This window comes from Bos mutus, chromosome 10 (genome assembly GCF_027580195.1).
Source record: "Bos mutus isolate GX-2022 chromosome 10, NWIPB_WYAK_1.1, whole genome shotgun sequence".
Classification (NCBI taxonomy): domain Eukaryota; kingdom Metazoa; phylum Chordata; class Mammalia; order Artiodactyla; family Bovidae; genus Bos; species Bos mutus.
Window position 1 is genome coordinate 41456362 of NC_091626.1, and position 21284 is coordinate 41477645.

The 21284-nt window shown below is 47.8% G+C and overlaps 1 protein-coding gene across 5 annotated transcripts in view; it reads right to left on the reverse strand.

The window, feature by feature from the left end:
- Nucleotides 1-6502: 6502 nt before the first annotated feature.
- Nucleotides 6503-21284, reverse strand: part of SAMD4A (sterile alpha motif domain containing 4A) — a 226840-nt gene continuing 212058 nt past the window's right edge. For all 5 annotated transcript variants that reach the window (XM_070377809.1, XM_070377807.1, XM_070377808.1 and 2 more), the window contains 2 exons: nucleotides 16337-16420; nucleotides 6503-11174 (listed from right to left, as the gene is read on the reverse strand). In XM_070377809.1, the coding sequence (XP_070233910.1) occupies nucleotides 11146-11174; nucleotides 16337-16420 (113 nt within the window). In that variant the 3' untranslated portion in view covers nucleotides 6503-11145. The remainder of the gene's footprint in view (nucleotides 11175-16336; nucleotides 16421-21284) is intronic.

Consider the following 21284-nt stretch of genomic DNA (forward strand, 5'->3'; position numbering starts at 1 on the left):
GAAGGAAAAACACCAATACAGTATACTAATGCATACATATGGAATTTAGAAAGATGGTAACAATAACCCTGTGTACGAGACAGCAAAAGAGACACTGATGTATAGAACAGTCTTATGGACTCTATGGGAGAGGGAGAGGGTGGGAAGATTTGGGAGAATGGCATTGAAACATGTAAAATATCATATATGAAACGAGATGCCAGTCCAGGTTCGATGCATGATACTGGATGCTTGGGGCTAGAGCACTGGGACGACCCAGAGGGATGGTATGGGGAGGGAGGAGGGAGGAGGGTTCAGGATGGGGAACACATGTATACCTGTGGCGGATTCATTTTGATATTTGGCAAAACTAATACAATTATGTAAAGTTTAAAAATAAAAAAAAAGAAAATAAAGGATATGATTAAACAACAACAAAAAAAGAAAATTTTAATTTTAACAAATGTAAACACTAATATACAAATTACGTTAAGCTATCTTGGTCGAGATAAACTATACTGATAACTAAATGAGAGAAATGGATCTATGTAATCTTTGAAGTATATACACAACCTGTAAGAATTCAAAGATGCTCAACAGCATAATGGGATTTCTGTTAAAACTAGAATTAAATTTACATTTAAAAAAAAAAAAAAGAAGGCTGAGTGCCAGAGAACTGATGCTTTTGAATTGTGCTAGAGAAGACTCTTGAGACTCCCTTGGACTGCAAGATCAAACCAGTCAATCCTAAAGGAAATCAGCCCTGAATATTTATTGAGAAACTGTTGCTGAAGTGGAAGCTCCAATATTTTGGCCACGTAATGCAAACAGCCAATTCACTGGAAAAGATCCTGATGCTGGGAAAGCTTGATGACAAAAGGAGAAGGGGTGGCAGAGGATGAGATAGGTAGCATCACTAACTCACTGGGCATGAATTTGAGCAAACTCTGGGAGACAGTGGAGGATGGGGAGCCTGGTGTCCTGCAGTCCATGGGGTGGCAAAGAGTTGGACACAAGTTAGCAACTGAACAGCAAAATTAAGCATATAAAACTATGGTCAACCTCACCCAAATAAGTGAAATGCAAATGAAAAGGACGTATGTTATTTTTCACCTATTAGATTGGAAAACTTTTTAAAAATTGGTGACATAGGAATTGCTGTGTGTGCGTATGTACTAGCTTGCTCAGTCGTGTCTGACTGTTTGTTACCCTATGGAGTGTTGCCTGACAGGCTCCTCTGTCCGTGGGATTTCCCAGGCAAGAATACTGGAGTGGGTTGCCATGTCCTCCTCCAGAGGAATTGATGAGACAGTAAGAAATCAAGCACTGTCAACCATCGTTGCCAGACACATAAATCAATGGAAGGGAACCTGGGAAAGTAGCCAAATGACAAATATTAATAACTGTGATGGTTATCAACTTGGCAAGGCTCTAGTACCAGTTATTTAATCAAACGCTAATCTAGGTGTTGCTGTGAAGGCATTTGGTAGACGTGGTTAACATCTACAGTCGGGTGACATCAAATGAAGGAGAGAGCCCTTGATGATGTAGGTGGGCCTCATCCAATCAGTTGAAGGTGTTAAGAGCAAAACCTGAAGTTTCTAGGAGAAGGAGAAATTCTGCCTCAAGACTGAAGCACCAGTTTCTGCCTGAGGTTCCAGCCTGCTGCCTTCACTACCAATTTCAGACTTACCAGCTGCTGAGAATGAGTAATTCCTTAAAACAACCCCTTTACTATATATCCATTTAGTATCTGTCTATCTGTCTGTCTGTCTTCTCGGTGTTTCTCTGGAGAACACTGATATGATCTAGCAATTCCACTTTTCTGTTTGTGGGAACCTTGCGCGTACATCAAACCACCCGAGAACAATGCATTTCATCACAGCAGCGTCTGTAGCAGGAGGAATGAAGGCAGGCTGAGGGCCCATCAGCGCAGCGCTGGTGCACAAGTCCTGTTAGCCCACAGAGTGGAGCCCTAGGTAAGCCACCATGTGTGAGGCCATGGCAGAGTAGTTTCCAAAACTGATTTAAGTGAAAAAAGAAAAATAGCACACAATGACAGTGTGTGTTGGTGTGCTTTTCTTCGGAAAAATTGAGAAACTAGATTAGTGTTTGTAAATGTATAAAGTGTCTCTTGGTGGCTACATAAGAAACTAACTCTGAATGTCTCCGGTGGTGGGTGCTGAGTGCCTGGGGCAAGAGAAGACTTTTCACTTATCTTCTTTGTTCTACAAAACATAACCCCTCATACACGATCCTGTTGCTTGCAGGCAAGGGCAATGACAGGGAAGGTGGAGCCCATGCTTTTTACAGTCGTTGACAAGGCTGTGATCCTCTGGTTCCAAACCCGTTCCCAGACCCTAAAGCCACCACTCCCTGTTCTCCATTCCAGTTGTCTGTTCCCTTAGTTCCTCTGACTCACACCACTCTCTCTTGCCCCCAAGTCAGGAATGCCCCCAGGCTCTCTCTAAGAACCGCTTTTCCTCGGGGTTGCTTCCTCTCTTCAGAAGAAGCTGGCTGGTGTTTGACTTCCTTCGCTGGGAGGAGAGCTGCAGGCTTTACTCCTACACTGCCCTCTCGTGGACACCTTGACCTCTGGGCTAAGAGGTCATTCAGGCTAAGAGACTGAAAAGACCCCCCCCACCCCCTGCCTCCTCCAACCAGGGGGCCCGTGGGGCATCTCAGGTTTTCTCTGGATGGCCTGGGATAGATGGCTCACTGTTAGAGGACTTTCCCACCAGATCCACAAGAGGCTTGGTGCTAGTCCCCTGCATGGTATCTGCTGTTTATAGACACGCACGAGGTCAGCATCCGGTCAGCAGGAAATCCTGTTGTACGAGGAAGACAGCAAACCTGGGGCCTGTCCCCTGAAGTCTTTTCTGGAGGAGGGGTTGGATATGAACACTTTAGAAGTGCCTCTGGATAAATGCAGTGACTGAAAGTGAACAAGGGCTCGGACGGTGTCTCAGGAGAGCAAAGTGGAGATGAAGTCATCTGGACCCCTAAGCACAGAACAGGAGAAAGCACGCAGGTGTGTTTTCTCTGCCCAGTTTGGATATATGCATTTGGTAATGGAGGGAAGGAAATGATGTCAACATACGCATTTCATCTCTCAATAATTTCTCAAAGACACAATTTGCTGTCTTTGGACATATTCCATCTTCGATGAGTAATAGGGTCATAGGTCCACGTCAAAAGGGACTCAGTCAGGTATAGCTACTGGAAATCCATGTTCAGCTTTTTCCCAGTGAGCAGATCTGGGATAAACTTAACAGAAAGCAAAGTTGAGAGGTTCAACTGGACAGGTTTGATCGTGGGGTTTGGAGGTTCATCTGACTTCACGCCTGAGCCTGTTAGAATTTTATGGCATGGAAAACTGCAACTATCTCCCAAGGATGCTGGCGCAAACAGGGACACCCAGTTCTGGCTGTGGTCCCCACAGGGAGGTTTAACTGGAACCTCTCGGCTGTCTTAAGTTCCAATAGTTCTGGTGGGATCGTTTCACTCACCAAAACTCCAATTTTGTTTCTCCTGGATTGGTCTTAAAAACATAAAACCTCAAAAAGCTGTGGAACACACTATTTAAAAACATGCACTCTGAGTCAAACGTAAACACAAAGCTGTCTTTTTATAAAGTCTGAGCTTTATAACTGTGCCAAAATGTTTCTCTGTCGGTTTTAAAAATTGAAGTAGAAACCACTGAAGAGTGAAAAATATTCCATGGAGGAAATTCTCAGACATCAAACGGCCAGGTTTATATCACAAAGAAGTCACTGTCTATGCCCAAGGGCCACTTGGGCAAGGCTGGTGGGCTGACACCCGGCAGGACATGGAAAGATCTCGCGCTCCAGCGGAGCCCCTCGGTCATGATGATGTTGTGCTGACATTTGTCAAACTTTCCAACTTCCCAGGCACCCACATTTCTTCCTTCATGTACCTGTGATCCTAATGGGTAGACAGATCCCTCCACCCACCACACACAGAGAAGCCACCCTCCATTCTCTATCCATCTGGGCCAGAAGCCAGGAGTGGGAAACATGAAGACCACGCTCAGAGTTACCATAGAAACGGTGCTCTTTCAGGTGACCCATTTCCAGTTTCAGCGGGTTCTAACCTGCCACCACTGGTTCATCCAGAGGAGGATACCTTCTGGCTCCTCCTCTTCCAACATGTCGCCTTTCTCAACAATTGTTTTAGGCTCTTAGAAATGCCCAGTGAACAAAAGCACTTGCCATTCTCGGTCAACATCCGGGCATCCCGCAGACCTATGGTCACTCCTCTGCCATGCCGCAGGCAGAGTCAGCACGGGGGAGATGGGTGTTGACCTCAGCACTTCTACCATCTCATCTTGAGGGCAATCTCCCAGATTGATTTTGCAGGCTGGCCCCAGAACTTAGGGAGAGGAACCGGACTACTTTTTAGCAAATTGACAGAATAATTTTGTTCTTTGAATCTAGTGTGAGATGGAGCAAGGGGGATTGTAATTTTTTTCTTTTATTTTTCTCAAATTTTGAAAAAGAATTGGACTCTGGGTTGGAAATAAACAGCCACCTCTGACAGCTAAAATTCACAGGTGGTTTGAGAAACACTGAGCGAGGCCATCCTAGAGTGGTAAAGCGAGGATCCAGGGGCAGAGATACCCAGGGGAAGGATTGTTTTCAAATTTTGTGAGCTGTGTGAGTGGAAGATAGAAAATGTGAGCGGAAGGGTGTCTGTGGGATGGGTGCCCGGCTTCCACGTGGCAGCGTGGCAGCTGGGAAGGGGGCCTGGACAGCCGGCGGGGTGGGGAAGGGCGGGTTACGCTGACCGCTCAGCTTCCCAGAGAAGGGTTAGGTTCTGGTTATAGATGGGCTTCTCCATACCCCCAGGCCCTCCCCTCAGCCTCTGGGGACAAGAGGTTCTTGGGCTGATCAGGAGTCAGGGCCACAGATAGATGCAGTGTCTGTTCAAGGGACCAGACCAAGGTACTTTGACAGAAGCCTGGATCCTTCTTGCACTCCCCTTACTGAGCTCTCATTAGCATGGGGAGTGTGAGCGGACTGTACCTATCTGTGCTCCTTCTGGATTCCTGGCTTAAACACACTGCAGCCCCTTCCAAGCCAACCCCCTACATAGGAACACCTATTTAATAAATACCCCTTTAATATAAATGCAATTAAATGTCTTCTTGGGAGGGGCTGTTAGGGGAGCCCTGAAAACTTTACTATTTAAGTAACCGTTTCTCCAGGATTCCCTTACAAAGACCACTAACAAAGAGCTACAGCTTTACCGATAAAAACTGCTAACCCACCCGTTTCGCATACTGTGCTGAGCCCTTTATGGTTCCTCCAGTCTCACAACTCTCATATCTCCCTTCATTCCACGTATTTCACAAGCGAGGCTCAGCTTTTCTCTTGTACGCTATCCTTTCCCCTTCAGAGTACCCTGAGTCACACCCTGAGATACAGCTCATTTGGGTTATCGGAATTTAACTTTGGGAGGAATTTCATTGAACATCTCAGCTACAAGGCATTTCTCACATTTCCAGGGATCATTTTGGATTTTTCCACTCTCTTGAGCAGCTTGAGCCTGGTGAAAAGGGAGTCACCGGGTGGTCATTGTCATAATGTGAAGCTGTGGTTGCTTAGGTTTTGGTGGTAATAACGTCTGTAATCCTATGTTTTCTTTTGTCTTTACCTTTTTCTTTAGGACTAGGTTTCTAACTACATAAACCTTGAGTATCGTGGTTCCAAACCCAAGGCTCAGAGACGTTAAGTAGCTTGCTCAAGATCACACAGCCAGAGAATATATATAAATACATGTGGGTTATATATTAGTAAGGGAGGAAGTCTTCTGTTTGACATTATTAACATTCCTGTTTTCTTCCTATTCCTCCCAGAGGAATACACATTCACTTTTTTTTTTTTACTTATTTATTTGGCTGTGCAAGGTCTTAGTTGCAGCATGTGGGATCTAGTTGCCTGAGCAGGGATCAAAACTGGGCCCCATGCATTGGAAGCTCAGTCTTAACCACTGGACCACCAGGGAAGGTCCCATACACGTTCACTTTTAAGTAAAGACAGAGGACCCTGATGCTGGCAAAGACTGAAGGAGAAGGAGAAGGGGATGACAGAGGATGAGATGGTTGGATGGCATCACCAACTCAATGGACATGAGTTTGAGCAAGCTCCAGGAGTTGGTGAGGGACAGGGAAGCCTAGGGTGCTGCAATCCATGGGGTTGCAGAGTTGGACACGACTGACTGACTGAATTGAACTGAGAGGAATTATAAAAAAATAAAACTCACTTTGCTGGAGCCAGAATTCAAACCCAGGTTTGTCTTTCCAACCATATGCTTAACTGACTCATTATTTAGAACTTATATTAATATACATCATACTGGAAGGATTAAAATGAGATTCAAGCCACGTGTAGTTAAAAACCTCAGGTCTCCAAGGAAGCTATTGTTTATGCTGTGGTTAAGGGGTAAAATGTGATTTCAAAGGCATTGAGGGTGGAGAGCAAGCTATAAAGAATACCACCTGCAAGGTTTGAGTTTTTATTTAGAAACACACCCCTAAGACAGGTGATACATTTTTTGGTTACTCTGGGCACAGATTAAGCTGCATAAATGTTTAACACCTCTTTCCCTACCTTTTTGTTAAAAAACAAAACAAAATGTAGCTCATAGTTGGAAGATACAGCTTTCACAGAATGGTCAGGTAGGAATAGTTTACAGGATTTCAGGCTTATTCTTCCTGGCTGGCTTATTCAGTTCTTATTTTATAATCAATTGTATTGACAAAAAGGAAAAAAAAGACACACACCAGTGTTACAAAACCTTGTATTAATCATTTCCCTTCACTTTCAATATAACATTGATATGAAATATAGCCATGATTCTTAGTTACATGGGAGGAAATGAGTAATAAATACATTGTAGCAAGTTTAAACCACAAGGGTGTTTCACTGGTAACAACATTTGAAAACTGTACACTTGCAAAGAACAGCATCTTCAAACATTAGTATATCTGTATATCAGTAAAGCTTTTACATGTAACAAACATGCTATTTCCATATATGACAAATTTAAAAAATATGCATTGCTTGGCAACATGAACTAGGCAAAAATAGTTCTTTGTTCACTAACTTTATACAGGAAAACAGGACGAAAGGCATGCATGTACAATAGGGATGCCTGCACGGGGCATGCAACAAAAGAAAGCTTTTTAAAAGTCAGCTTACATTAGGCATAAATACATGAGGGTTATATATTAATAAGGGAGGAAGTCTTCTGTTTGACATTATTAACATTCCTGTTTTCTTCCTATTCCTCCCAGAGGAATACACATTCACCTTTAAGTAAAGATAAAGGAATTACAAAAAAAAAATAATAAAACTCACTTTGCAAACATCTCTGATGACTTGTAAAACAAACAAAAAAAAATCAACATTAGTGTTATCACAGCCCTATGTGCAAATTTCCCCTCCACAGGGCCTTCTTGTATTAGGCACACCCGAATGCCTTGGTTAGGCTGCGTTCCTGCACCAGGGTTGGGGCCGCCTGCCAAGACATTTCCAGAGGACCAATGTGATGGGGGCTGCCTCTCCCCTCTCACTGCCCTTCTGGTTGTGCACCTACATCTTCAACCCGGCTCAGCCCCCAGCCCAGGCTCTTGGGAAGATCCCAGTTCCGGGGGAGTGAACATCTACACTGGCAGTAGCTGAGAGAGGGGCAGAAGAACAGAAGACCCAGAGAAGCTCCCATTCCGCAAAAGGCAGCCGACGACACCTCAAAAGAAAACCTTGTTTCCCTCAGTGTCTCTTCAAAGGAATGGGAGAGGGGGCCCAGCTGTAGCTCTACTCCTGAGTACCAGAAACGGACTGTTAGTACACAGGATTGGAGAGCTTGGTGCAGACAGCCGCCCTCTGCAGGCAGACCCAGCAGCATCTATTTTGCTTGCTGGCCCTTGGTTTAACAAAGTGAAACTCAAAAAGCATGTGGAAAACAAAACAAAACATATCAGCAGCAATGTTTCATTTCTTGTACACAACTCATGTGTGTCTTCCTACTGTTTCTGGTAAGAAACCACTATGAATAAAAAGCACCAATAAAACATCATACATGATAACAATATCGCAGAATACCACTGTCCCTGGGACAGTGTAGAGATGTCAGCTACACACTGCTTAAATCAGAACGAGGGGAGAAAAAAACCCATGTAGTGAAATAGATTTTACTCTGAGATTTTTAATGTTTACTATTTACTTAATATAAAACAGTTGCATTTGGGGGTCAATGGGTAAATACAAAAAAAGGCACTGCCGCTTTATTACTAAATATCTGACTTCACAGCCTTATGCATGCAACCATTTGATTTTTTTTTTTATAAATAAAGTTCTTTTGCTTTAGGATTTTTAGATTGAGCTGTATACCTGCAGTCAACACAGGACTCAAAACAAGGTGGGGACAGGCTCCTAAAATTTATCAGAACACTCAACTTAAAAAAATTAAAACACTAAGAGCAAAACACAACTAAGTAGATAAATCTATACACAGTCAATGAAAAATAAGCTTTTCTTTTAAAAAAAGAATTATGTTGTTATTAATAACAGACTTTATCATGGTTACCAGCCATAGCAAGTTAATAAGTAACATATCCAAAATAATATCTCTAATAATCAGATAACCATTGTTTCTATATTCAGTGAAGGAATAAATAGAAATTCAGATTTGCAAATGCTTTAAGGTCTTCTTCCTTTTAAAGGATTCATGCTAATGTGATTGTGTTCACAATCTGTTTTCTGAACAACCCAAGTCTTTATGGATACATGTGTTTTGCAGCAGATTTGAATGCTTTCTCACTTCTCCATGAGATGTGTTAATACCCCTGCTTCTTCTTCTATTAACATTCTCAGCATCCAAAATCACCTTCGCAAACCGTCTGGTCTTGCCTTTGGCCTTCAACATCTTTGACCTGTTCTTCCCGGCTCACACATGATCGTCCATCCCAACACATTCCCCAAGTAACCCTAAGTTTGCTTAGAAAAGGGATGTGGAGGATGAATGTTAATGGCACTTGGTTAAAAAAAAAAAAAAATCAACTACACATTGCCGCCTCTTTCTGCACATGAATTTGTATCGTTAGAACATAGTCGTCACCCAAGGAGATCTCTTTTTTTCCTAATGCAATGCTGGATGTTGTGGATTCAAGCCTTTGCTCACTAAAGGCTCTCTGTGGCTAAGATGTTCCCACATTTTAGACCTTAAAAGGATTTCACAAGCCTCACAACATCCAAGGTTGGGTTGGGTGTACATTTTTAATCTGGAAGGTAGAAGAAAGCTGTTTGGATTTCATTAAGGCCTTGTAAATGTGTATTTACTTTATTAACTTATTTTTTTAAAAATAACTCTAAGCAAATGCAGTGATTTTCATGGTCTGATCTCTTAAATTTCAACTCTGACTCTGCTAAAACAAACAAACAAACAAAAAAACGGTACCAGACTCACCCATTCAGTAAACAGGCCTCCTATCATCTCCCTGATCTCGCCTCTGGCCGAGCTGGCACACCATCATTTACACAACCCAATTTTCCAGCGCAGAGCACAGCTCCTCATGGATTTTCTCTAATACCCTCCATTGCATCAAATTCCGAAACATGTCTTTCTTGCCCTTAAGAAATAGAGCTATTACTTTGTGGTTGCATAGTTTGTTAATCTCTCACCATGCAAGGAGTAGTTCTGTCTCCCTTCCGTGTAGGTAGATAAATCAGCCCACAACACAGCAACTCCCTGATGTCTGTAATAGAACCTTCATGTCCATCATGAAGTCGACCTTTCCCACATCACCTTCCCCGGCTCACCTGCAACGTCTCCCCGCGGCTCTCTCTGCCACTTGCTGACTGACCATTTATACACTGTTGCTGGACCTTGCTCCTCTCCTCCTTTTCCTCAGCGGTGGGTGATCGAATCTAGGGGGGCTAGGCTCGGCTTCCTGCGAGCAATCCCCCGTAAGTGGTATTTTGAGCTTATCATCTGGATATTAAGGCCTCCTGCCAGGAAAAAATATCCATCCTTGCCTTTTCTCCTCCAGTGGAACTTGTACCCACCTCTGTGTGTGTGTGTGTGTGTGTGTGTGTGTGTGGCCAGGAGCGATAGGATGAAACCCTCTGGTAGGGTGGGGAGAAAGAGGTGTCTCTGGGTGAGAAGCAAATTCATCACAGAAAGGGCAGCAAGATTTTCTTTTCGACTCTCCAGGTGACTGCGCGCAATCCCGTAACAGATCACATGGTGGCGCCCTCCCCCGGCGTTCGGCTCCCTCCAACCACATCCTCAACTCCACCTACACGCTCCTCCCACCCACAGGTGGGAGACACCACTCAGGCCTACGTGACCGCATCCTTCTTCCCGAGAAGCAGAGCTTGGCAGCCATTTAAAAAGACAACCCTGCTGCTATTATAAAAATAGAGGAAAAAAATGAATCCCTATCAACAAATCCTTTACAAAAACCATACTATGAAGAAAAGTTCTATCCCAACTCTTTACACATTATGTACCCTTTAAAATTGTTATGTAAACAATACACAAATCAAAGTTTATCTGAAATTTTGTTGGAGCGGATTTCTTCCTTACTGCCCCAGTTGCCATGTGGACTTCTTGCGGCTGGATTTCAAGCAGGGGCCTCAGGGAATCCAATCAGAGGAGACATAAAAGAGCGAGCCGCCGTCACTCGCGTTTTGGTCGCGGGCATCCATGCCTTCCTCCTGGGGTCTGGCTTCGAAGGTAGGCTTCTGAGAAGGCTCCCAAGACAGGGGCGTCTTCCTCCCTCCCGCATCTCTCATCTCCTTCCGAGCGGTGTCCTCCCCCTGAAACCCCCATTTCCATCCAGGAAGCCACTTGCATTCCCTCCACCTCCTCCCAGTCCTATGTTTCCCTTAGAGACCCCTCCCCATGCCCCACACCACGCCATCCCATGACAGAAACAAATGACAAAATAACCAATCCCAGGTCTACTGATATGTTTACAAGGACGACCTACGCTCTCACAAAATCAAAATGGGAGAGGGACCAGGGGGAAAAAAAGGCTGCAAAGGATCTTGGAGGATTCTGTGCAACCCTGAAGATGGCTAACACTGGACCCGCAGCAGTCGATTTCACGGCCAGCGCGGTCACTCTCATCTTCAGCTTCTAGATTGTGGAGGTCCGGTCAACCCCGTCTGGGAGAGAAAGGAGGACACAATGGCCACAGGTGAGCAAAGCAATTCCGTTCCTGCCCAACTCCAGCATCATGCATGTTGGACCTCCCAGTCTCTGAGGACAGATAAGGGTTAAATTCATCCACCTGTCCATTCGCTCATTCTTCACACACCCACCCACTCAAAATAGCTATTTTTGCCAGGAGCAATACAGAGCCTGGGAACCAAGCTGGAAAGACCTAATCTTCACCCTTTAGTCCAAGTATATATATCCTGGATGGGACACAGACATGTAAATTGACAGAGACATATGAGGGATAGGGGCTCTGATGGAGTATGTACCAGACACAGCAGGAACACGGAGGAAGGAGTGTTTAAGTGGCCCTTGGAGATCAAGAGTGGCTTCACAGAGAAAGATCTGGCCTGAGGTGGAGGTAATTCTGACCCATCACAACTGAGCAGACCAGGGGGATCTGTCTGACCCAAACTGATCCAGATCGATCCAGGTTCTCTGTCTCAATAATCTAATCTAAGGTAGAGACACTGGTGAGATTTTTTTTGCACCCGCAACTGAAAGATCCAATGGATATATGAGAGTGCTGAGGCCACCTGGTATATGTCATGTCTGGTTATAGAGAATCAGCGGAACGGATAAAGTGGGGAGCATGCCTGGCAGAGAGGAGAGGCCACGAGTGAGCAAGGCCACAGAGGGAGCCAATGGCTACCCAACTCCTTTTCATATGGGACTATGGGAGGGTCCTCAGAATCAGACTGTAACAGTCTCATGTATTGTGAACAGGAGCTTGGACATAGGCAGCTGGGGATTTATAAATGGTAGAGTAGTAACCAGATTTGACTTTAGAATGGCTTCTCTGGCATGGCTGGTGGCGGGAGGATCAGTTAAGAGGTCCCTACAATGGTCCACGCTAGAGTTTCTCCAGTGAGCAGAAAGAGGCATGGATTAGTCATAGCAGGTAGAAATGATTAAGTTCAGTTGACCACTAACTGAAAGCTAGGATGGGATGCAGTATGCCTCCCTAGTTTTGCTGATGTCCACATGTCAGTAGACGTGTCCTGGTCTAAACCTCTGCATCATAAGCCCCGTCTAGCAGAGGTGCATCTATATGCAACAGGCAGAGCTCAGGTAGAGAGGGTGCGGCTGAGTGTTCAGGGAAAACTGCAGGACCTAAGTGATATGGAGGAGCCCTGAGCTCACTGCAGGGTCTTCTGACTTCCTCATGGGTGGTGCCAGAATTGCATCTTGCTATCAGGGACTTGGGACGAGAAATGTTTCTTTAATTCATATTTTTAATGAGATGACTGTAGGTCCACACAAGAAACAGCACCCTGTTTCTGGGTTTGCCCCTAAGGTAACATTTTTCAAAATTATATTACCACCAAGATACTGATGTTGATGTAATCTACCCATCTCACAGATTTCCCCAGTTTTACTTGTACTTTGTGTGTGTGTGTGTGTGTGTGTATTAAGTTCTATATGATTTTTTGAGAGATTTTAAAGAAGGGAAGCAGATGGCCCTGTGAGCATCTGTACTTTCAGATGATCGATCCTAGAGGTCCCCAGGTGTGCACTAACCACCTCGCCCACCTTCTGTGCATATCAGTTCTTAGCCTCTTGAGTGCTGGCTCTGCAGTGGTAACTAGTAGTGGGAGAACAGTGAGTGTGTGTACGTGTGCACACACGTGTGTGGGTGAGGTAAGGGTGTAGAGGCCACTCCCTCATCTGTAGAAGGGCAGTGCACAATCTTGCTGGGCCTCACTCATCCACTCATTAATGCCAGCCTTTCATGGTTGTCAAAGTAAAGATCTGGAAACAAGGAAATCTCAACTAATCCAGCCTCAAGTTGCATTTTGATGGAGTTCTATCCCTGTACCTCACCCTCCAAGGGTGATGGTTGGTATTCAACTGCAGGGAAACAACCAATCGGTTAAGTGCAGACTCAGCATTCACAGTGGTGCAAGTCACGCACTGCCCAACTCAAAGGGGCACCATTCACATGCAGTCATCATCGGTTTTATAATCATTATGGTGAACTTCAAACAAAAGATGGAACAGTGTCTTGAGAAAGTGGAGCCTTTTTCCGATTTGTACAATGTCTCCATATCCCCCACTGTAAGTGGGGTTTTAAGTCCTAAGAAGAAGTGAGGAGAGAAGGTGAGAAGGAATGACAAGGTGATCAGGTGATGTATGAACCGCAGAACATCAGAGGGTGGACCAGACGTTCCTCCTAATGGTTTGATTCACTAAGGACTGCATTCTGCTTGACGGAGCCTCGTTTTTGAGGCCGTGGACATTCCTGCCCATATGACCCCTCTGCGGGAGGAGGAGAATGGCCAGGTCTGGCACTGAGTCCTCCTGAATACCTGGGGCTACCAGTCGGAAGAAAGCCATATAGAGCCAGGTGAAAGCCTTAAAGACTCACAAATCAAGATGGCAAAGGCAACCCCCTCCCACCCCAGGCTTCCTCACAGCTTCTATCGGAGGAGCATGGCAGGGAAAAGAAGAGATGGGTAGAGAAGGCCAGAGAAAAGTAGCTTAGACCCACACTGAGAGAGCAGCAGTTATTGGAGGAGACAGGGAGCAGAGATGTCGTCATGAAAGGATGGGCCCAACAGCCTTAGAATAGCCATCCTGGGATGTGGTGTCCCAGAAACTTGGACACCTCTCTGCTCTTTCCATGAGATGCACGCAGAGGAGCATATTTTACTACTCTGCTTTCCTCTCCCTAGTCATCTGTCCTCCTGTAAGATGACTTCATTCACTGGCAGAAATTCTGTCCCCAGCAAGGTCATCTCCCCTGGCGCCTGGCAGGGGTCGGCCGGCAGGAAGGTGCTGTCAGAGGAGGAAGGCACACTGCTGCTGCACCTAACCAGGCCATCCTGAAGCTAATTTGCACCCACTGCTCAGGAAACTGCTTATAAGGCTCCCCCCAGAAAGGATTATTGAGAAAAAAACACAGCAATAAAAAGGCTTAGGAGATTAAACATTAGCAAAAACAAAACAAAACAAAAACCAGTTCACAGAGGTTCCCTGTAAAAATAAAAGAACAGGCTAAAAAATTCAGTCTTTTCAATGAAAACTTCCTTTTAAGAAGGAGTATTTGGCATTCTTGCTCCTAATGATGACGATGTTAGTACTTAGCAGATTGATGAGAGCTTCTGAGGTGCCAATTATTTGAGCTCTATCAAGCCCTGGGGGAGTGGCCAGTTCTTGCTGACTCCCACAGGCAACGTAGGACTGAGCAGAGTCCCCCCTACGCCGGCCCCAGTCAGGTGTCAGGTGAGAGGGCACTTGGGTGCCTGCGATGGGGCTGAGTTTGGCCTGAAGTCTCAGGTCTGGAGGCCTTCCCTTTAGGACAAAATTGAGATATAATTTTCTTACCACACATTTCACCCTTTGCAAGCATACAGTTCAGTGGTTTTGAGGAGTGCTGTGCGACCATCACCACCATCTAATTCCAGAATATTTTTGTCACCCCCCTAAAGAAATCTGGGACCTGTCAGCAGCCATTCTCCATTCCCACCTCCCTCCAAACCCTGGCAGCCACTGATCTACTTTCGGTCTCTGTAGGTTTGCCTACTCTGAACACTTTGCATAAAGTGAATCATACACTGTGTGGCCTTTGTATCTGGCTTTTTCACCGATTAGCATAACGCTGTGCCGGTTCAGCCATGGAACAGCACTTCATGCGTCAAGGCTGAATGACACTCCTGTGTGTGGCTACGGTGAATCTTGTCCATCCATGTTCATCTGCGGATGGACCTCTGGGTTGTGTCCCATCACGCCTCAGGGGCTGTCAGAATGTTGACCAGTCTCCCTGGTTACCTGGAGAACAGGAGCTGGTGGCACCTCCCCCAGAGGTACCAGGAGTGAACCAGTGAGGCGGCAGAGCTTCTAGGATCTGAACTGAATGGCCAAGGGAGAGTGTGGTGCTTGCCAGTGGGGTTCCCTGGAACCCCCGGAGGGAGGGGTCACAGAGGGAGCCGTGTACCCCACCATCCATCTGGTCAGAAGCCCTGGGAGGCCTTCAGCTAGCTCCCTTCTGGTTCTGAGCAGAGGCTCTCTCCGGGCTTCGGAGAGTCTTGCACAGGTGAGATCAGGAGGGTGCAGTCCTAGTCTGTACTCTGCTCCACACAGAGCATTTATCTGCCTCATATTTGGTCTCAGGATAAGACTGCGTTTGCAGAGACTAAAAGTCTAAACACCCCTGGTCAGGAGGACAAAGCTCTCTGGAGCAGTGGCCGACGACAGCCTTTCTCTGCACCGCTGCCGGCTGGCACACGGCATGGCTCTTCGTGTGCCCATCTCGGGGGTGGGTGAGCAGTCCAGCCTGGAGAGGGCTGTCGGGAAGGGTCACAGGAGGCCTCTCTGGATTGCCGTGACTCACAGCCTCCCCGGAGGTTGGCAGGAAGGGGCGGACATCTCTCCTCTGCCTGCCAAACAGCCCCGGGGCTGGCAGCGAGTCCAGCCAGAGAAAGGCACCCGTTTAGTACCAGGAGGGCACTGAAGGCCTCCAAGGCTGCTGTAATGACGCAGGGCTGCAGGCCAAACTCATGGTAGGATGGCCCAGCCGCCTCTGGGAGCTCCTCTGGGGCTGCAGCCCCGCACAGCATGGACGCATCCAACTAGACTGTCCCTGTCAGACCGAGAAGGACGCCTCCGGGCCCTGGGCGTCGTGGAAGCCATTTGGAACAGGGAGGTATAAAAACAGGCAGGGATTTTGGTTTCAGAAATTCTATTTTTAGAGCACGTTGGGATATGCTTGGACCAGACTGGGGGATCTAGTGCCGAGAAGGAAAGAATCCAATGCTGTGGGGGGATGTTTCCACTAAAAGCCACGTCTTGTGTTCCTGACTCCTCCAGTGCCCGCATTTGGCTGGGACAACCACGGGGCTGGGACTCCAGTGTGCCCTGGGGGTGGGGCCTCTGGGGAAAGAGGAACAGCGTGCTCTCCAGGGCCCTGAGTCACCCCCAGAGGAGGAGCAGGAGCAGGGTGCTGGGGCTCGCTGCGCGTGGCGTCGTGTGCTGTGGATGGTGTGGCTTGACAAGGGTCCAACAGCCCCCCATGGCCTCTCTCCCCCTGTCCCCTGCCTCCCCCGCCCTGTATCCTCATGCCCAGTGGTTCTCCCAGGTGTGCCATGCCATGCCAGGAGGACGCACTCACCTCCCAGGGCGTGCTCGGTCATACTGAGGCACAAGGACTCCAGCCTGTTGTTGATGTCAGGTTCAGTCACCGGAAGCTGGAATTCTGCAGGGGACAAAGGGTTACATTGGTGACAGGGGCTCTGACAACAAGGAGGAAGTATGCACAGTGCCGCTGGCTCCACCTTCAGGGTGAGGGTTTGCTGAGACTCCCTGCAAGGACTTGGGGGGACCGCCAGGGCTGCCTCCCTGCATGGACTTGGGGGAACTGCCAAGATTGCCATGGAGAGTGTGCTGCACTTGGGTTCAACTGACCTCTCAGTCTGTTAGACACCCTGAGCCCACTGCAGCTGGATGAAAACCAGTGGCTAAATATAGCTGTCACAGTCACAGTCTGCCAGCCTCTGCTCAGACCCCTCCAGCAGCTTCTCACTGGGGTAAAAGCCAAGCCCTTCCTACAGCCTGCAAGGCCCTGCAGACCTGGCCCTTGTCACCTCCCTGCCTTCATACAGCATCCCCTTCCTTCACTCCCTCCTCCCAGACCCTCTTCTACCCCAGGGCCTTTGCACTGCTATTTCCTTTGCCCAGAATGCTGGTCCCCTGAAGATCCCATAGCTCACTCTCTGCCTGTTGTCACGTCTCTGGCTCTACTGTCTCCTTGGAAAGGACTTTCTGTTCATTGCAGTGAACAGAATTTTTCCACCCCATCCTTTTGCTCCATTTTTTCTTCGTCACCGTCACCGACACCTGACATATTATGTGTGTATTTGTGGCCTCCTCCCAGCTGAGTGTTTGCTTCACTGGAGCGGGACCTGGCTCAGCTCCCTGTGCCCAGAACTGGGCCTGGTGCATTTCTGCTTCATTATGAAGCACAGGAAAGGAAAACCATAGCTTGGTGGGAACCTCTTCGGAGTCCAACACTCTGCTGGGTGTCCAGTTCTCAAGTGGGCCTCCCAGAGGCTAAGTGACATATCAAGGCTAGCCGCCTGACACTGGCTGGGACAGGAACCCACAGGGGTCTGACTCCAGAGCCAGTGTTCTCCCGCACACCACACGTCTGCCAGTGCTTGTCAATGCTCTTGGTCTCCAAGCACTTTGAAGCAAGCGTTTCCGCTGCCCAGGACAATATTGTGCATCCTAACCACAGAGCCAGCTCTATCGTCTGGACCCTCTTCACCCCTCCAGGCTCTGGGCTCTCCTGCTCCGAGGGAGGGGCAGCCCGGGTACCTCCTCTGTCCTGCTGGGGCTCATCACCAGCACTGCCCCCATCGTCCCCACCTTGCGGAGGTCTTGAACATCCTTGACTAGTTTGGAAGCACCTTGCAGACACTTCCACCATTGTCATTATGATGCTCACAGATTTCTCTGACTCTCCCACGATACCCAGCCATGGCCTTCTGCACAGCTCATACATGTCTACTGAGTGATGAAAAAGATGGAGCAAGAAATAGAAGGAAACTGACAGCTATTGTGAAACTCGGACAAAATTGTGAAATTCCATGGGGAAGGGCAGAAAAGCCCCCGCCGTGGGCTGTGTTCTGAGTGCCTGGAAAGTGTCAGCATGCTGCTGCCTTCCCGTGTGACCCTGAGAAGTTCTTCCCTTCCTTTGGGCCTAGGCTCTTCTGCCTGTAAAGTGGGGAAAGAATCCTGAGGCCCCGACTGCAGGCCTCTTCCTGGCTTCTAAGAGTCTCCACTAGGGGGCGCTTGGGGCCAGAGCGGGAGAAGGAATGAAAAATGAGGTTGGTGGTTTGGTGGGAGAGGAAGTTGAAACCAATGGCTAAACCAAAGTATTTGTTTTCCTGGATGAGCTATACATTTAGGTCTCCTCTGCGATCTATGTTCCCCATTACCAGCTAATTCAGAGGCAGATGTTGTTTCTGTTATTTAAAATTCTCAACGAGAAGGTTGGCAAAATGGATCACTATGAGGAACACTGGAGAGCAGATAGAGTTCTTCCTGACACGAGTTCCAGCATCCATGGGTTTGAAAGACAACTCTGCCAATTCATGAGCAGACAGAGGATGGCTGGGCTTCCAGGGAAGCTGGGAGCCATGGAGAACGGGTCTCCCTGGCCCCACCCACCCCTGCTCTCAGAGTAGGGCTGGGGCAATTAGACAATCCAGGGAAGAGTATTTTAGTATTTTCATCCATTCATGTGAAAATCATATGCATGCAAAAATTAGCAGCCTTCAGGGTGTGAATCTATAAAATAGAAACACAATTATATATATAGCCAGTTAGCAAATAGATTAAAAAAAAAAAACCCTTAGCAATTATAGCCATCCATATGCTCATTGTAAAATTAAGTTTACTCTCTAGCACTCCCCTTTAAACAAACACTGTGGAGAGATTTGGATAAATAAAGATGCTCGACATTTGGAGAGAAGTGTTTCAGCTGCAGGATTTCTTGCCAACACGCAGCAAAATGCCATTTTCCAAGCCTTGGATTGCGTGTTCCAAAAACAAGGGGCTGAGAAATGTGGGGCTCTCTGCTCCAGAATCTCCAAACCTTCGTAGCTGCTCTTTTAGGTTAAAAGTTGGCATGCTTGCTTTTAATCCTCCAGATCTTCCCTCGGGGACATGGGCAGAGTCATGACCCCCACCAATCTTGGAAGTGGCTCTGAAAAATTCTAAGTCTTGGGAGAAGCCTGTATGTTCGCACAACAGAGTTTCCTAAGTGTGACTTTTTAATTGTGTACTTGATAAAAACAGATCCGAGGCACCTCCCCGCATATATGAGACAGAGAGAGACCAGCCGGATGAAAAGCAGCTTCTATCTCAGGCTGGAAGCCCTCAGCCATGATTGGCTTAGTGGGCAGCACTCTCAAAGCCCTGGCTAAGTATCTGGGCAACTCCTGCCCACAGATCCACATGAACTACAGGCCAACTCTTGTCTTGGTTCCTGCTCACCCTAGGGGCTCATCATGTTTATCCTGGCCCCCACAGCAGCAAGGGATCAGACAGATGTAGTTCTGAGTCTTCAGGAGGACAAACAGACTCGGAGCCCTCTGTGTTATTGCCCTAGCAGGCCTGCTTCCTTAGCTCAGATGGCATCTCTGAGAATGAGAGATTCTTCCGCTCTCCACCAGACCATTCCAGGATGTGTATTTGTGTACACATTAGGGTGTGTATTTGAGGACCCCCAGTTCTAGGATGCCCAGAGTCGAGGCTGAAGGGGGACTTTTAACTTTGCCTTTTTAGAAGTCCTATAAAAACATGGACTGCTGCTCAGGCCCAGGGTCAAGAGGACTCTGGAAGCAGCGCCCAACCTGAGCAAGGTGCTGCTGCAGGTCCCCCGGGGACCTCCACATGGCTCCTCTTTGACAGAAGCAGCCGTGGCAGCTGAGGTTCACGACTGTGGCACCGGACATGCCCTTCTGCTGCGCTCTCTGAGTCCCTGAGGCTGAGGTAAAGAGGCCAGTGTCTTCAGGACTTTAAGAAACAGGTTGGGGCACTCTTGGAGAAACCTTGAGAATCTCACTTTGCCAACTACAGCTGGAGCCACTCTGCCGAGTAACCAGGAGGGCTGCGAGTCTGGTTAAGTGAGGAGCGGCACTGCTGGAAGTCGAGAAGTCAAGAAAGTCAGTCTGTCGAGGAAGGGACAGAGAATACAGAAGTGGGAGCTGGCTGACTGTGATGAAAGGAGTAAGGAAGATGAAGGCAAGGTGGGAACAAAGAAGAAAGGGAGAGAGAGATGCTGAAAGGAAAAGAGAACCCCACGCCTGCTCGGGTGGTGGAGAAACACGGGTACCAGCTGCATCCCGAGTCTGCTGTGGAGAATGCAGCGCTTCTCTGGGGCTTCACTCAGAGACCTGTGGAACTAAGCACAGGGGAAATCCTCCAGGACCCATGCTTTCATGAAAACTGACGAGGAGAACATGGTGCCAGATGTTATTGCCTCATCTCACCCTGATTGGTCTTTCTGAATGTGGCTGTCAGACGTGGGGGGCACGGACCCCGATGGGGTCTTGGTGGTGACAGCGATGCACCTGACAGCCTCCCCGCCCATCATCTGCCCACCCTGAGCCGGGCTCACTGGAAGGGGAGGAGCCAGCGTGGATCAGGTGCTTCAGGCAGGTCCCCGTTCGGGCCTCTGTCTCTGCGGGGCAGCGCCTTCTGTCCTCTGTGGAGCTAGTATAGCGATGAATCTCTGTCTTTCCCGGGTCTCACTAAAGGCAGTTCTCTGGAAGGAACCTGGAGCTCATTCACACTAACAAGGAAAGGGATAATGACAGCTCTGTGCACTGTGCTCCCAGGTATTCTAATGGCAGGATTTCAGTCGTGAGCTGCTGCACAGGGAGGCTTGTGATGGAGAGCAGGTAACCTCACGTCGTGCAATGCCACCATGTAAGGCACTGCCTCACATCTGGGCAGTCTAGTGCCAAAGGTCGTCTGCACGTGGCTTTGAGCAGGGGAAGGACGAGGTGCTCGGTGAGGCCGCTCAGTCTACCCTTCTGGTGCTTCTCCTCAGCTTCTGGACCCCCTGCCCCATCCTGTCAGGCTCTCCAGGCGGTGAAGAGCCTCCATGGTCTCCTAGTGTCACACCCAAGTTCCTCGGAGATACTGTCTGATCCCAAGAGTGGTAGAGCCCTGGTCAGCAGGATCTGCTCCCAAGATACGATGTCATTTCTGTGAGCAGTTTCCAAACTATTTTTCCAGTTGGGAAAACACCCTGCCTCTGGGAGGAACATGACCCCTCTTGGCCAGGCACCATGTTGGTTGTGAGCTTGTCACCCTTCTAGTGATAGTATCAGCCCTCACTCTGAGGGGGACCAGCTTCATCTTTCTTACTCATCCCAGAGGCCAGCAAGGGGCCATGATTATTGATGGCTCTCCTGGCCTGTCCTGGGAAACATTTCAAATCTGTCCACAGCAGAGTGAAGTGAAGAATCACCTCTACCCTGGCCTCCAAGGGGTCCACAGATTCCGCAGATCCAGGAAAGAAGGAAGCGTCCTGAAGATTCAAGCAA